Raw genomic sequence first — 13,947 nt, forward strand, 5'->3', positions numbered from 1 at the left:
GAATTGAAACCTGGGTGAGAAGGGGGTAGAGAGGCTGCTCTGTGCGGTCGGGCGAGTGGTCTGCGGTCGCTGTACTCTGGGCTTCGAAGGAGTTTCTTGAGTACAGCAGCAGCAGCTAAAATAGCAAAACCTCACCAAACCCTAAGTGGACATTGGCTGCAGAGGAGCGAAGGCACCGCCCTGAGAAAGCAAGCAGTAACAGGGCCCTGCAAACATCCAGCAGAAGTCAGTGAGGGAAGTCGAGGCAGCCAGTTAGACTCCCGGTGGAGAAGTTTCTCCCCATGGATGAGACTCCACTGAAGGCATTTTATGTCATAGAATAAACAATAGAAGAGTCTACTGGAAATAAATTTGTCTTCTCAGCTGTCCTTGGGATGCAAAGGTTTTCTTTTTAAAGATTTATTTTTTCATTTTATGTATCTAAGTACACCATCACTGTCTTCAAATGCACCAGAGTCACTGTCTTCAGAAACACTAGAAGAGGGCATCATCAGATCGCACTATAGATGGCTGTGAGCCTGCATGTGGCTGCTGGGGTTTGAACTCATTACCCCTGGAAGAGCAATCAGTGCTCTTAACCGTTGAGCCATCTCTCCAGCCCAGAGACGCAACATTTTAAATACTCTGAGCTGCTTGCTGTGATTCCCTCTCCCTGTTGCAGAGTCAGGGCCAGCCTGACCCAGGACTGAGTGTCCTGAAGAACACTTGCAGATAAATGTGCTTGAATCTCAAATAGGGACTTGTTGTGGGGTATCAGCATCCTTGCCTCCAGAGCCTGCTTCACTGAACTCCAAAATCATGTGACAACTTACCAGTGCAATGAGCACTGAATGGGGAGTCATGGGTAGGTGCTAAGGAGCCTGGGAAATTCCCCAGTCCTTCCTTTCCCCAGGCTAAGGAGACAGAAACTCACAGGAGACCGGACAGAAGGAACTTTGGTGCCCCAAAGAAGACCCAGATCACAGTGCACCTGGTTATGTCTTCCTTAAGACATTGCAGCCACCAATGGGCCTGCAAGCCACAATGCATGGGGCTCAAGGTGGTACTGTCCCCAGCAGGCAGTGTGATAACATTCTGGATGTGTCCCCTTCAGGACTCTGTACCTTTCTTGCTGGATGCCTCTGAGAAGCCATAGCCAGGAATCGAGGGACAGATGACTTCAAACACATGCTCGTCACTCAGGCCGTGGGTCTTGGGGTCCGTCAGCAGTGGGATGATCTTGTAAAACTCATAGAAGGAGCCGGGCCAGCCATGCACCATCAGCAAGGGCTTTGGGGTCCGGCCTGAGGGCAGCTGGGGAGGCTTCACGTGGATGAAGTGGATGTCCAGCCCTGGGGACAAAGGTGGTCAGGGTGAGGGAAGGAGGTCCCACAGCAGGACAGTCCTGTGGAGCACCTATCATCCACGTGTTCAGCTGACATAGGAAAGAGCTCACGGCCATCAGATTAAATGTCCTTGTCATGGGTGTGGTGTAGGTCAGCTTCACAGACAGTTCTAGGCACTGTGTATTCACTTACATGGGGCTATATTCTTGTAAAAATGTACTAGTTTAACTTATTCTTCAACTATTTTTAAATGTGCATAATATATAGTACGTAGTACCTATAATACCCTAATATATACACAAACAGATATGCACATATATGTATCTTGATAGCATCCCACTCCTAAGGACTCCCCTCCCATGTTCTTGCTCTCCGTTTTCCTAACCCACTAAGTCCATGTAGTGCTCTCTGCATGTGCATGGCCCTGCACAACCTAGAATCAGCTGCCACCCAGGAGAAAAAGGATTTCCCCTGCCTCAGCTGCCACCAGCAGCCAGCAGCTTCTCATTGAGGGGAAGCCATGCTGGGATTACTGACTGCATTGACCTTGTGCGGGAATGCAGCAATCACATGCGGCTTTCATTCTGATGAACCTGCCTGACTTGAAAATTTTTAAATTCATTAAATACCCACTTATTTAATGATTCAATAGATTGGCAGATCACTTGCCTAGTATATGTGAGACCCCATGTTCAGTGTTCAGCAACACACACACACACACACACACACACACACACACACACACACACACACGAGTGCATTTCACATACGTAACTTGTCAAACAGGAAAGCTTAGCCTCCCAGTTCCCTGCAGAGTAGCTTGTTTCCTCTGTGGTACTGGGGTGAGTGAGAGTTGTGCCTAGAGTGAGTGTCACTAGCCTGGGAAAAGGCCCAAGTGTGGTTTCTGCAGAGTGCACATTGACGTCACACTATAGTAAACCACGGGCTACAGCACCGAGGGCCAAGACTTTATGCAACTCTGTAGGCAGAGGTTTGAAGTTCTCAAGTATAAATTACAAAATTGTACATAGTAATCGTTCAGGAGGATTAAAGTATAACCGAGTACTTTAATTTTGTTGTTTGTGGTATACGTATTTAATTTTTTCTACTATAAACAGATATAAAATGTGCAAGTTTTCCACATGTTTGGACTGAAGCATTTGTTACCATTTTCTATTATAAAACCAAACTTTTTAAGATTTATTTTATTGTATGTATATGAGTGCTCTGCTGCATGTATGTCTGTATACTACAGGAATGCATGGTGCATTCAGAGGTCAAATGCATGCAGAGGTCAAAAGAGGGCACCTTGTGTCCTGGAACTGGTTGTGAGCCATCACGTGGGTGCCAGGAAGCCTGGTCCTCTGCAAGCCTACAAAGTTCTCTTAACTGCCGAGCCTTTGCTCCATCCCCAAACTAAACCTTTTACCTTCTCAAAATTATTCATTACATATTTCATCCATTCACTTTGTGGTGCTGGAGCTGGATCCAAGGCCCCGTACATTCGAGGCAAACGGTCCATATGAGCCACAGCCCTCGCCTGCAGTGCCTGTCACTGTGGCTGTGAAAGCAGATCAATCTCTCAAGCTCAGGCATCTGCCTTCACCACAGCATCCTGCACATAGTCAGCATCTCCCCAACACAGCATCTTGCACGCAGTCAGCATCTCCCCACCACAGTATCCTGCACACAGTCAGCATCTCCCCAACACAGCATCCTGCACACAGTCAGCATCTCTCCAACACAGCATCCTGCACACAGTCAGCATCTTCCCAACACAGCATCCTGCACACAGTCAGCATCTCCCCTCCACAGCATCCTGCACACAGTCAGCATCTCCCCACCACAGCATCCTGCACACAGTCAGCATCTCCCCTCCACAACATCCTGCACACAGTCAGCATCTCCCCAACACAGCATTGCGCACACAGTCAGCATCTCTCCTCCACGCCATCCTGCACATGGTTAGCATGTCCCCAGCCCACTTAGTCTTTCTCCATGTTTCTCTGTTTCAGACACATAGGTGGCATCCTGAGTCTGTCCTTTGTGAGTGACACTCGACACCCAGGACAATACAATATCCTGAAGGTTTGCCCATGATGTCACACTGAAGAATTTATTTTTTTCTCTTTGAAACCTGTTATCCGGTCCCAGGTTGATCCTCAGTTGTAATCCTCCTGCCTCTGCCTTCCAAGATCTAGGACAAGAGACGACCACACAGTTTCGCTGTCTTCCTTTTCAAAAGTGTATGACACTGATATACACGTCTAGGGCTGTGTGATTCAGGCTTTGGGCTTTAATATGACCTCACTTCCTGGGAAGGATCCTGCCTGACCTGTGACCTTAGGTTTCTTTTAATATAGTCCACATTTCCCAGAAACACTTACAGAATATAATTCTGTTTTAAAAAAACTGAAGTCTATGCTTGTTCTTAATTTTCCCACTTATATCTCCCAGGGTTCTCCTCTGTTCCTAAACTTATTGCCATATTCAAGTTAATTTAAGTGGTTGTTTGTTGAAATGAAGTTATTTTTAATTCAAATTTTAGTGCCACATCATCTGATTATAAAATTAGGAACGAATCCACATCTACACGCTCATGCTCATGAATCCACATCTACACGCTCATGCTCACGGGCTCTCCCCGGTAGCTCATGTCAGGTCAGCAGACTTGTGTCTAGGTTGGAGACACACTGACAGGGGAACCCTTGGAATCCTTAGAATAGAGAAATTTAAGGTTACTGTTATCATTGTTAATTCTTATTGAATTAGATCTGCCCAACAGTGAACCTTCTTTCTTTCTTTCTTTTTTTTTTTTTTTTGGTTTTTCAAGACAGGGTTTCTCTGTGTAGTCCTGGCTGTCCTGGAACTCACTTTGTAGACCAGGCTGGCCTCGAACTCAGAAATCCACCTGCCTCTGCCTCCCAAGTGCTGGGATTAAAGGCGTGCGCCACCACCGCCCTGCAACAGTGAACCTTCTTAATGCCACAGAACATCACACCTGTTGCCACTGAGCCACTGAACTGTGCACTTAGAGATCATCAAGGTTGGAGAATTTTATGTTACGTATATTTCACCACAATAAAAATAAGAGGATTAAAAAATTAACAGCACCGTCTGATTTTATTAAACATACTCTGCTTCATTCTGAGTCTGTGTGTTGTTAGAAATTTGCTTTCTACTAAGGAAAATATGAGTTTAGACAAAATGATCCTGGGGTCACCCTCNCTGGAATTAAAGAGTTAACTTCCTGTCTTCATGGCTAGTCTGAGTGGCAGCAGGTGGGGGGCTGGGCTGTGAGGTTGAGGGCCATGGTGGACAGGAGAGTTTATCACAGGATGGACCACTAAGCACCCTATACAACTGTCTAGCCTGAAACTCTATNGGGGCTGAGCCTAGGCAGGTCATGTCCACCCCCGGGCTTCCTGCATAGACACAGCTCAAGGACATCTCTACACTGCTGATTGGAGTTTGCAGGTCTCAGGTTGCACAACTACTGCTCTGCCCTTTAGTCTAGCTCTATAGACTAACAGCTTGCTGACTCAGCATCATTGGTACATCCTGGCAAGATGGTGAACCATGACATCGCAGTGACCTACCGCTTGATCCTGGGGTACTATGGCACAGTTGTCATATGCAGGAAGGCCGCTTCTGAGACACCCATCCCTGCTTCCCCATCCTGCCTGNTGATCTGGAATCTCACCTTCAATCTTGGTCTTGAAGTGGGGGTACTGGTTGAGGACCTCCACCTGCTTCCTCCAGTCAAACTCATTCCTCCAGTAGGACACNACTTTCTTCAGGTAGCTGGAGTTGAAGCCATAGTGAAAGCGACTGCCCTCCAAAGGTGGGGATGGCCGGAACCTATCTATCCTCTGGTGTAAGTCCTGCCGGGAAGAGGCCAGAGTGGGTGGCAGAGACAGGAGAGGGCTNGTGTGCACAACTCAGAGGAAACCCTGCAGCCACAGAGGGTCACCATGGAGAAGCCACACAGGGCACCCAGGCATGTCACTGGATCCTAGAGGGGCTCATGGGTTCTCTCCTGTGAGCTTCAGATTTCCCCTTTCATCTATCTCTCCTGTGGTGGGATAGGGTGGGGGGCATTCAGGGAGAGAATGGAAGGCTTTGCCCATGCTACACATGATGTGTCCTCCCTCTTAGCTCGACCCCAGTCATCTTCTCATTTCTTAGGAATGTGAAGAACACTCACTGAAATCACCAAACCACCTATAGTCATGGAAATGGCAAACTTTGTAAGTAGCAAGATTGTACAGAAGGTGCAAGGATTCCACTTTCTCCCAGCAACAAAGGAGCTGCCATAGATGACCCCTGCAGGAGCAGAGAGGCCATGGACACAGGTGGCCCCTGCAGGAGCAACAATTAATGTATTTCTTTCTTTCCCCACACCCTTTTACAGACACATAAGCTATTCACAGGGCAGTTAATGAACAACAGGCAGGCTACACTTGCCCTTGAGCCATGGTGTGCCCGCCCTTGCTGTACAGCATCAAATGATCCTAACACAGACAAATGGCCTGCCCGGGGCACAGGCTACAAACACACTAGGTGCAGATCAGAGTTCAGCCTTCCAGCCGAGGGGCGTGCCTGCTGCCTCACTGAGGGGCTCAGTGTCACTGTTCACAGAGATTTTCATGTCCCTTGGCCTCCCCCACACAGGTTTGGAAACCTTAGACTGCATCCAGGGCTGATCCTCAGAGCTCAGCTTCAGCCTCAGCATCGAGAGCCCAGCATGCCCCGCACAGGAACCTCAGCTGCTCGCCCTTGGCTTCAGTCCAGACCCTGCCCTCAATCCCTTCCTCCTGGGAACTTCTGTGACCTTTTGTCAGTGCCCCAGTGACTTTAATCTCCACTGACGTGTGGGTCACTGTATCTCTTGATGCATTCATTACCTTACCGTGTGTGGATGCTAAATGCTGGGCCCTGTGAGGGAAGGGTCTCTGACCTCCCAGCACTCCACAGAGCACCTGACACAGTAGCTGCCCAGGGATCACAGGGTGAAGGGAAGGATGGGCCATGTGAGGTCTGAACCCTTGTGACTGACTGGCTCCCTCAGGAGACTTCCTTCTCCCTTCCCCTACCCACCAGCCCCTCCTTTCTGACTCCAGCTCTGTGTGGAAAGGCCAGGGCCCTGAGACTTGCAATCCTCACTCTGTGCTCTCCAGCACCTGGGACCCTCTGTTGTAGTATCCTCAGCTTCAGGGCCAACCTTTGAGAGNTNNCACAANAGGTGACAATNGGCAGACTTGGTNTAGGGATATGATGGGCCCAGGAGTGGTCAACACACAGTAGTGGCTTTTCCAAGGCTGACCCTGTAGTCTCCATGCTACTGCATGTCCTGAGCGCCACTCCCCTCTGTAGCTGTGACTCCCACATCAGCCCGGAACACTTGCTCACTCTGTCCCTTGAACTGTTTCAGCATCAAGTGGGCATATGGGGAGGTGGGGGGGTGGGGGGGAGCTTTCTTCAGTCTATGGTGAACACAATGGTTCTACCAGCAGCTTCCTGGGCCCCATGACAGGGAGGAGAAGTAGCTAGAGAAATGGGGTTAGTAAGGAGGGAAGTCCTTTTAGGAGAAAAATGCACATGCCCTCAGGGAGAAGAGTGGCCAGGGAAACCTCAGGATGTTCCGCTCCCAAAGCTCCATCCTCAGTTGTCTCCACTCTGGTCCCAGGGGATCACAGCAGGACCACCCCTTTGGTTCTGCCCTGCTTGGGAAGAGGTGTCTCACCTTGATCTCCTCATCTGATGTTTCCACCTTGAAGGGACGGATGCTCTCATCTTCTTTGGCTGATGGCTTTGACCCTGGGCCCCACCACCCATCTTCAAGTGGTAAGGTCTCCTCCTTGTCCCGGGAGACAAACCAGTAGATGACAAAGCCCAGCACAGAAGCCAGGATGAGTTCCAGCCACATGACTCCTGGGAGAAGAGAGGACACATCAGCAAGAGGGACAACCTGGCCTGGCTGTCCAGGGACACCAGTTATCAGAAAGGCTCTTCCCCAGCTCATCCCGAATGTGAGGGTTCATCTCAGCTGTCACCCTGATGGGATTTAGAGCCCCTTAGGAGACAAGCCTGCAGGTTGACTATGACGGTGCCTCCAGAAGAGCTGACCTGAGGTGGAAGAGCGACTGTGAGTTTGGTTGGTGTCTCTCCTCTTGCTAGAGCCCCAGGCTGAATAAAAGAAGAAAGAGATCTGAGCTCCAGCAGTCATCTCTGTCTCACTGTGGAGACAATGTGACCAGTCACCTGCAGCTCCTCAGAGGCCATGCCTGCCTTGCCTGGATTGACTCATCAAGCACAGTTCAAAGTCTCCATCTATTAAGTAGCTCCTTGAGTGTATTTTGTCACACCAACCAAAAAAATAACTAAGGTATGATCCACTCCTGGACCTATTCATGATTGCCTTGTGAGAAAAGTCAATGCGGCCAGGATGAAAATGTCGTCTCTGGTGTCAGACCCACAAGAACCGTCTATGAGCAATGGATAAGTTCTACATGGCTGACAGCCACTGGAGAAGCCGCCTCTGCCATGACCTACGTGTGCACAGTGGCTGCCACAGCCCCACACAACAGCACTTCTGCAAGAACAACTGTTTGCCCAATGTCTTTTGCCTCACTCCAAGTCCACTTTCCTTATTAATGACAGTGGCCAAAGTTACTGTTTCAAAGTAACTAATGTACTGCATCTTTGTTTTAAATTTATCTGTGGTTAATATTATTAATATTCTGGTCACTGGGACATAATCCCTGGTCTCAAGTATTATAGACAAGGTCTATAGCGTGGCTAAAGTTCCATACTCCTTATTTTTGCCTTTAAACAACTCCCTTTGTTTCTATCTTTTCTAATGTGGGCATACTTTAATGGCCTGTGTACTCTCTTATGGTTTTGGTTGTGAGTCTAATCTGTAATGGCTGAGCCACCTCTCCAGCCCTTCTCAGTGTATTCTGTTTGCCTTGCTCCACTGTTCCTAAATCAATAGTAACACTCGGAGAAACACTGGTCCTTGTTTTAATTAAAAGTTTTAATGATGTTTGAGATGGAGATTGGCAATGGCATCCAGACTGGCCACAAACCACAGCCATCCTCCTGCCTCAGGCTTTCTAGGACCCAGGAGTATAGGTGTGGCTCATCATGTCTGGCCAATAATTTTCTTATTTAGACCAACAATGCTAATGTTATCCAATATAAAAATCTGCATAATGTTAAGAGAGACGAGCTCAATCATAACTTTACTAGGTAGTGAGAGCTGCTCAACCCCTAAGAACTGTAGATGGTAGCTTCAACAGTACAGGGTGGGGACTGCATTTGGGGGCTTGGGGCTACTGAGGCTGCTCAGGAGGCCCTTGCTATACCCCGATGTGTGAAAAGAGGGGGTACATTCTATGTGTGGTCCTGGAAGGAGGGTTCATGGGGCACAGGGAAAGTGGGAGGTCAGAGATCCTGGGACCCTGAGTCCAGCTGAGAGTGGAACAAAGTTCGGGAGCTGACCCTCAGCTATGGCTGTCATCTCTGGGTATTTTAAATAGTTTTATTGAAAGAGCATACACACACCCTACCGTGTGCCCATTTCAAGTATACCATGCAATTGTTTGGAGGGTACTCATGGACATAGGCAACCGTTGGCACAGATGATGTTAGGATATTGTCATCCCAACAAAGAGAAACCTTACACCCTGAACATGTCTTCACTAGTCCTCAACCTATCCTGGGCCCTCTGTAACTGTGTCTCCAGTTTCTGTAGGCATGCGCTATTATGTTTCAGAAAATCCAAGCTGTATGTTAACACCCATGGGTCTGAATCTTTTGTCTTTTCTCTCAGGAGGAAGAAAGAAGAACCAGGTCTCTGCAAGCCAATACCAGAGCGATCCCAGCCCAGCATTGTGGCCAGGCTCCTCAGCTTCCATCCTCCTAGGACTGTGCCCAGCTTGGCAGGAACATGAACCTACCCTTGGAGCAAAGGAAGAGAGGTTTCACTGGTCACTCTACAGTCAGGACCAGTCTGGGGTGACAGAGCAGAGTGTGGAATCTCAAGGCAGGAAAAAAAAAAAACCTGTTAGAAAAACATATGTGCACACTCCACCTGCTAAAATCAGATGGTCAGGGACTCCATCAGTGTTTGTAGAGGCCCCAGGTTTGTTCCTGCAGAAAGCTGTCCATTTAAGCTAAGAACTGGTCCACTACATGCTGTTTCCAGTGATACCAAGCCACACAGAAAGCTAGCTGTGGGGCTTCCACGGAGATATGGGTGATGGGATGGGGGGGTACCTGCACCCTGATGTGGAACGAATCTCAAGTGGAAACTGCTTCTCTCTGGCAGGGACCCTACAAATTTCCCCTGACCTACTGTCAGTCTCAGAGCCACCTCTGTGCCTTCCTCCATACCCATCCATCACCAGGAACTGGTGCCACACAGATATAACCTCCTCCATGGACGGCCCCCCTCTGACCAGAGACCTTATCACCGACATCAAATACTGCCACAGATCTCAAGAGAGGTAACCCAGGCACCATCAGCCAAAGTCACTGGGACACTGAGATCCCAGTACAGCCATCCATAAAAGCCATGTCCTGTGAATATGATCTTCAACTTCCTTCCCATTTCCCTCTCTGGGCTGTAAACGTCTGTGTGGCTCAGAGTCTCTGTGAGAATGTTTCCCAAGACTCTGGGTGCCAGAGAAAAAATCTTGCCCATCCTAGTAAGAGGATACTGGTGTGTGCGTGCATGCACGTGTGTGTGTGTGTGTGTGTGTGTGTGTGTGTGTGTGTCTGTCTGTCTGTCTGTCTATCTGTGAACGTACGGTATACATTCCACCATTCCATTCCCAGGCCCCCAGACCAAGGCTTTTTGTCTCTCCCTCCGGTCCTTGTCCTCAGATTCCTGAACCGTCACAGGTGGTGAGACCAACTTGAATTAAAACAAGTTAGAGATGACTGAGGATGAGTCCTGAATTCAAACAGGGACTTTGTGGTTTGTTTTTTTTTTCATTTCTAGAGACTCTCTGTTCCTACTATAAAGTCCTCTTCTTGGAGAAGATGGAATACTGTCACCTGTTGACCGAGGGCCACTGAGAGAAGACCAGTTTTGTATGATGTCACCACGAGAACTACAAGTAGAGTCAAGTAGGAAAGCTGGCCAACCTGCCCAGGGAACTTGACAATCAGCCCCTACCTGACAGCAGCAAGGAGACCCAAAGTGCCCCTCTTGTTTTCCCTGGGGACAGAAGTGCCTGCTTTTCTTTTTCTGGGCAGAATTATTCCAGCGAGCTCAGCTGTTCACCGAGGCTAAGTGTAGGTTCTGTGATTCCTCCCTGGTCACAGCATGCTGGTGAGGGTGGCTGAGCGGAATCCCTACCAGCCCTGACTTTATATAATTTCGTAGCCCCGATGACTCAGCTGAACCACTGTGTGCACAGAGCAGTTATCACCTGGACTTCAGACAGCAAACGGAACCACAGTGACAGCGACATTGACCCAGAGGCTCAGTGCTGAGGGTTCAGGGCTGGAGCTCCATAGAAAAAAAAAAAACAAAGTCCAGGCAAAAAGGCATTAGGATGACTCTTGGCCAGCTTGGCCCAGGGCCCACCCCTTGGGAGGTTTTGTTCACCCATGGGTGACTGTGCCTGAAAGTGTAAACAGAAATTTTAGAAGTAATCCTTAGTTTAAAACTGTGTATTGGTCTGGCAAGAAGGCTCAGGGAGTAAAAACACTTGCTGCTAAGTCTGATGGAGCGACATGGCAGATGGAAAGAACCAACTCTGCAAAGTCCTTATTTCCTCTTCATATTCTCTCCCTCCCCAAAAGACTCCAAGCAGACAACAAATCCTCAAAGCTGTGATCATAAATGGTGGCATCTTCCGCTGCCCTGCTCCATCCTGCCCAGGTTGTAAATGATTCTTCTGTTCAATGTATCTATGATGGATATACTATGTATCCATTAGTTATGTAGGGGCACCCTAGTGATCACAATGGTGAGCTTGTAGTCAGGTAACCCCATGTCACTCAGTAACAGCATCTATGTTGTGTTGTCTTGGAAAATATTGTTCTCCAAAAAACTCAAGCATACAGTGGGGGCACAAAGTGACTGAGCTAAAGAGTAATGTAAAGGCTTTGTTTCTTAGAATAATCCAGGTAGGAGAATATAAGGATTATCCACTATGTAATATAAGGATTATCCACTATGTAATATAAGGATTATCCACTATGTAAAATGGTGTTGTACTTTGCTCAAGTGTAAGTCGCTGGGCCTTGGAGTCACTGGGTCTCAGACTACAAAGCAGGACTGGCTGCAATGTCTCAGGTCACCCCACCTGACCAACAGGCATTACTTAATAACAGGTAAGAAAGGTACACGGAAATGTTATTTCTGATTAGCCTTGAGTAGCCACTGGTATTGTCCTGCTGCAGCTTGGGTTTGCTGCATTTGCCAATCAACAGTAAAGGCAAATCCACTATTCATGGACCTTTAAAAATCAACTAACCAATCAGCCAACTAACCAACCAACCAATCAATCAACCAACCAACCAACCAACCAACCAATCAGCCAGTCAGCCAGCCAACCAACCAACCTATCCCAACACTTACTTAAGGTAAGAACCGGAAATGGGAAATGCATAGCTCTGTGCTTTTGATTATAATTCATGGCTGAAGAATATATCTGTCGCTGTGCACATGTGCTCACATGTGCTGCACGCCCCCTCTCTAGCCTGCTCCCTCAGTATGTGTTACATACAGTCTGAAACTTTCATACTAGCCCTGGGACCTCAGAACACTTGCTGACAAGCCCAGGTACTGTGGCTCCCAAGGAACCTCCTAGACTGAGTCTTCTCCCCTCCTCCTGGAAGGATAATGAGCAATGCCTTTCCCTGAACGTGAGTGGGTAGTGCCACCTAGAAGACGCAGAGCCTGGAGTCTGACCCATCAGAGCTGGTGCCCCCAGTCTATGGATATATCTTTGCCCACATAGCCCTTCCCCTAGACTAAGCATTGAGATGCCCACAATTCAGAGCAGGATAGACTTGGGTCTGGCTTCACTCAGAGTCTACAGGAAAGGGGCTTCTAGCACCCTTTCTAATTCCATCGACATCTGTAAGTTCCACAGCGTTTCTTCCAAGGCACAACTACCAAGATATCCACTGGATAAAGAGTAAAGGTCTGTATTTATCTAGTAAAGGTAGGAGTGCTGACACAGTTCACCTCAGTGAAGGTCTCACAGGGAGATGCCATCTTAAGTTCAGGCGGTCATGAAAAGTTCACCTGGACTCTGACTTTTTCATAGACCTTTTAGGAGAGGTCAACACCAGATGGCCCAGTTCCTGGAAGAGTTGGTTCAGAGGGAAGATCCAACCATGAGTCTCCTGGAGGATGTGATGTGCCAGTGTCATCAGCAGTCAGGTACCGTGTCTGTGATCTGAGTAGCACGGTAGCACACTTGGAGGGACAGTGAGGATGCTGCCTGCTGTCCTCCAGAGCTTCTGAGCCATGGTGTGCCACAATTAGAAGCTCTGATGCATCTGGTTTTAGGGGCAGGCGATATTGGAAGCACAGTAATGGGGGTTCTAGTGTTTTCTTCCTTTGCTGGATCCATTTGCAGTTCTATCACAGTAGCTGCGAGACTCTGGATAAGTTATGAAACCCCTTGAACCTTTGTCATCCAGAGTGTGGGGATCATCAACCTATGAGGCTACCGATGACGAATGAATGGCCCTGAGAAGGTGCTCCACCAACGTGGGTGTCCTTTCCTTTCCCCTAATTCACTATGTGGGACTCTCATATCCAAGCCCTCTACAGCAGCATATGTGTACAGAACCAGGCTGGAGGTGAGAGAGTGGAGACACCTATGTCCTGGGATCCCCGCTGTCCTGCCCATGTGCCCTCACCAAAGCTGTGATCCAGAAGGATTAAGCCAAGCTCAGTCCATATAGGCCCATGACCGTCCACGTTCTGTAAACCATGTCGTAGGGGTGCATGTCTGTGCTAATAGCTCAGAGAAGTCCTATTCTCATTGTTAGGGGTCTCACTGCTGTCTGCTGAGGCTCTACCTTGTAGTGACAGTTGCAACGAAGTCTTCTGTGTGGTCTGTTTCATTGCAGTAGAGAACATTCTAACCTCTTCAAAACACCAAAGTTTAGAGGATATCAGGAAAGACTCCAGAAATAACAACAACAACAAAAAACAAGTCCCAAGTTCCTTTTCGACACATCAGCACCCGAGACTGGAGGTTAATTTATCTTGAAAGGTTTCATTCTCCCAGTAATCTTTTCATTTGCTTTGTAACCCAATTTTTCAATGAGAAAAATGCTGTGCCCAGAGAATTGGAGTTGGAGAGGAAGCCATTCCATTGGAGGACTGGGCTGTGGGCGTGGCTTCTAACTCAAGTGAGATTCCTTTGACGCATAGTGTTACAAAAGCAAAAGGAAACCATTTTTTTTCTTAGAGTTAAGGTATTCTCCTCAAGGAAATGATTGGTTGCTTAGTAAAGAGGATGTGTTGAAAAACCAAAACCAGGGGCTGATGAGATGGCTCAGCGGGTAAGACTGCTCTTCCGAAGGTCCTGAGTTCAAATCCCAGCAACCACATGGCATAATGAGATCTGACACCCTCTTC

The 13,947-nt window shown here is 48.1% G+C and overlaps 1 protein-coding gene across 1 annotated transcript in view; it reads right to left on the minus strand.

Moving 5' to 3' along the window:
• Ephx1 (epoxide hydrolase 1) overlaps positions 1 to 7,259 on the minus strand; it is a 23,229-nt gene extending 15,970 nt beyond the window's left edge. The window contains exons 1-3 of the mRNA XM_029539295.1: positions 7,072 to 7,259; positions 5,029 to 5,209; positions 1,104 to 1,331 (exon numbers count right to left, since the gene is read on the minus strand). Of these exons, the coding sequence (XP_029395155.1) occupies positions 1,104 to 1,331; positions 5,029 to 5,209; positions 7,072 to 7,254 (592 nt within the window). The 5' untranslated portion in view covers positions 7,255 to 7,259. The remainder of the gene's footprint in view (positions 1 to 1,103; positions 1,332 to 5,028; positions 5,210 to 7,071) is intronic.
• Positions 7,260 to 13,947: the final 6,688 nt, after the last annotated feature.

This window comes from Mus pahari, chromosome 5 (assembly GCF_900095145.1).
Source record: "Mus pahari chromosome 5, PAHARI_EIJ_v1.1, whole genome shotgun sequence".
Taxonomy (NCBI): Eukaryota; Metazoa; Chordata; class Mammalia; order Rodentia; family Muridae; genus Mus; species Mus pahari.